Source organism: Apaloderma vittatum, unplaced genomic scaffold (assembly GCF_000703405.1).
Source record: "Apaloderma vittatum isolate BGI_N311 unplaced genomic scaffold, ASM70340v1 scaffold30239, whole genome shotgun sequence".
NCBI classification, from domain to species: domain Eukaryota; kingdom Metazoa; phylum Chordata; class Aves; order Trogoniformes; family Trogonidae; genus Apaloderma; species Apaloderma vittatum.
The window spans coordinates 2,338-4,371 of NW_009733978.1; the positions used below are offsets into that span (position 1 = coordinate 2,338).

General features: G+C 50.9%; 1 protein-coding gene across 1 annotated transcript in view; it reads right to left on the reverse strand.

Moving 5' to 3' along the window:
• Positions 1–1,138: 1,138 nt before the first annotated feature.
• LOC104278967 (eyes absent homolog 3) overlaps positions 1,139–2,034 on the reverse strand; it is a gene marked incomplete at its 5' end in the record, with an annotated part of 5,078 nt that continues 4,182 nt past the window's right edge. Inside the window, one exon of the mRNA XM_009876099.1 lies at positions 1,139–1,219. Coding sequence (XP_009874401.1) covers positions 1,139–1,219 — 81 coding nt within the window. The remainder of the gene's footprint in view (positions 1,220–2,034) is intronic.

A 2,034-nucleotide genomic window follows, 5' to 3' on the forward strand; every position in this document is an offset into this window, starting at 1 on the left:
GTCACCGACTCTGGTTTGGTTTTTTTTCTGAGATGGCAGAAGAAAAAATCAGTGTAAGCATCACTCCCAAGGCCAGCGTGCTCCAGGCCATCAGGTCACAGTGTCTCAGAAAATGAAGTCCCGCTTACCAAGGGGTTTGTTTCTAACCATGCAGTCTGGCTAATGCAAAGAATACAAGGAAGTTGAATCTGATTCTACCAGAAGGAACCTACTCTCACAAACGGAGTCAGGAAAGCAGAGGTGAATGATAATAATCAGCCCCTTCTTTGTAACAGTCGTGAGGATTCAGTTCTCTCCAACTAGTCCAGATGGGGACTCTGTTCACATCAGAGCGGCCCACAGCCGTGCCGTGCTCTATCTAATGTTCACAGGCAGTTTCGTTTTCCTTTACAGGGACAATCCGGGATCGACAGTCTCGGTCACGAGTAGCTGGAATCCAACGAGCTCCGGCTCGTGAGCAGGGCTTTGTGCACACCCTGACTCAGAACACCAACACCTTCCTCTACAAGGAACCACGGATCCCAGAAACACTCCCGTATCTATTTTCCAGTAAGCCCATGTTGAGGAAATAACGTAAGGACATTGTAATAAATTAACTGCTTTGAACACCCAGGGAAGGAGAGAGGACACATTTCACAGCAATAGAGGTATTTTTGACATTTTCATTAATTTTTCCTACGAAAAAAACCCAACCAACATAGCGCTTTTCAGCTTTGCGAAACAAGGGAGGTTCAGCTCTGCCATTGGTATTTTTCTATAAAAATAAGGTTTTGTGTTTACTTGGGTTCTACAACTAAGCTGAAAAGAAAGGAGAAGGCTCTTACAAATACTTCTGCTGTTCTATCAGCCCCTCCCTCTGGAGACTACCTGTAGTGGAACTCAGCTGCCTTCTCTAAGTCTCTTCTTCAGACAAGCTCTAGCTCTGCCGAGTCCAGCACTTTTTCTAGGAGACCTTTGTACTTGGCAGGGCCCAGGCTCCGGAGGAAAGGACCTGGTGTCACATTCTACTTTACAGTTTTGCATTAAGTGTGTTTTCTTCATCAAGCTGAAAAGCAAGTCCCCAAACGTGTGAGATTTCTGCCTCCCCGACGATGGAGAGGGCTTGCAGGAGCCGCAGTCACGCCTTCGCTCCGCCTTCTTACAGGAAATCTAACTCGAGGGCTTGGTGAAGGGACACGAGGTCTGCGTGATTTGTGATTCTCCAGAAAGGCATGTTGTGCTGCAACAGAGAGATGACCAAGTCAGCTTTATCGGAGGGATTTTACAGCTGGGTGGAAGCAGGCAAGGGCGCCCCAGCGTTCCTGGCAGCGCTGTCTCAGCGCCGCGCCCAGGAAGGGCCTCGGCCGCACGCGCCGGCACCCGAAGCCGCCCTCATCAGCACTGAGTGTGCTGCTCTGCCTGCTCGCGACCCGAATCTCTGCGCTCGGCTGTGAGCTGCTGCTTCCCGCGGGAAAGCCCCGGGGCCCTGCGTGGATGACAACTCTGGCGCGGGGCTGACACCGCAAAGCCTGCAGAGACAGAAATCGGAGCCCTTCGCTGCCTTTACTGAGCACGGCTCAACCACCTGCTCAGGCCTGTCCCCATCAGTCAGGCTGTTTGCTCCTCGCCTGCAGCTCAGCCTGACGGCCGGTGCTGTGTGTGGATCCGACTGCTGAGAGCCCAGCCCCGACTCCCTCTGTGCTGCTGAAAAATTGCATTATCCTAGCGGGGAGCTGTGTGCTACGATCAAGACACGCTACATCGAGATACTGTTTCACGGGGACAGGATCACAGAACCACAGAATTACTGAGGCTGGCAAAGACCTCTGCAACCATCAAGTCCAGCCTAAGATCATCAAGTCCAGCCTAACTCAGTACAGTTAGTTAACCTTTGGATGTCTAAAGTACCACCATTTGTGGAGGAGAAATAACACATGGAGAGGACTGATACAGCATACTCACAGAGCCCTTGCATGAGTTACTTTTTAAATCTGAAAGCACTTGGATGGTCTGAACATCACAATGGGCTGTACAAGTGCTCCTTGTGTAAGGCCA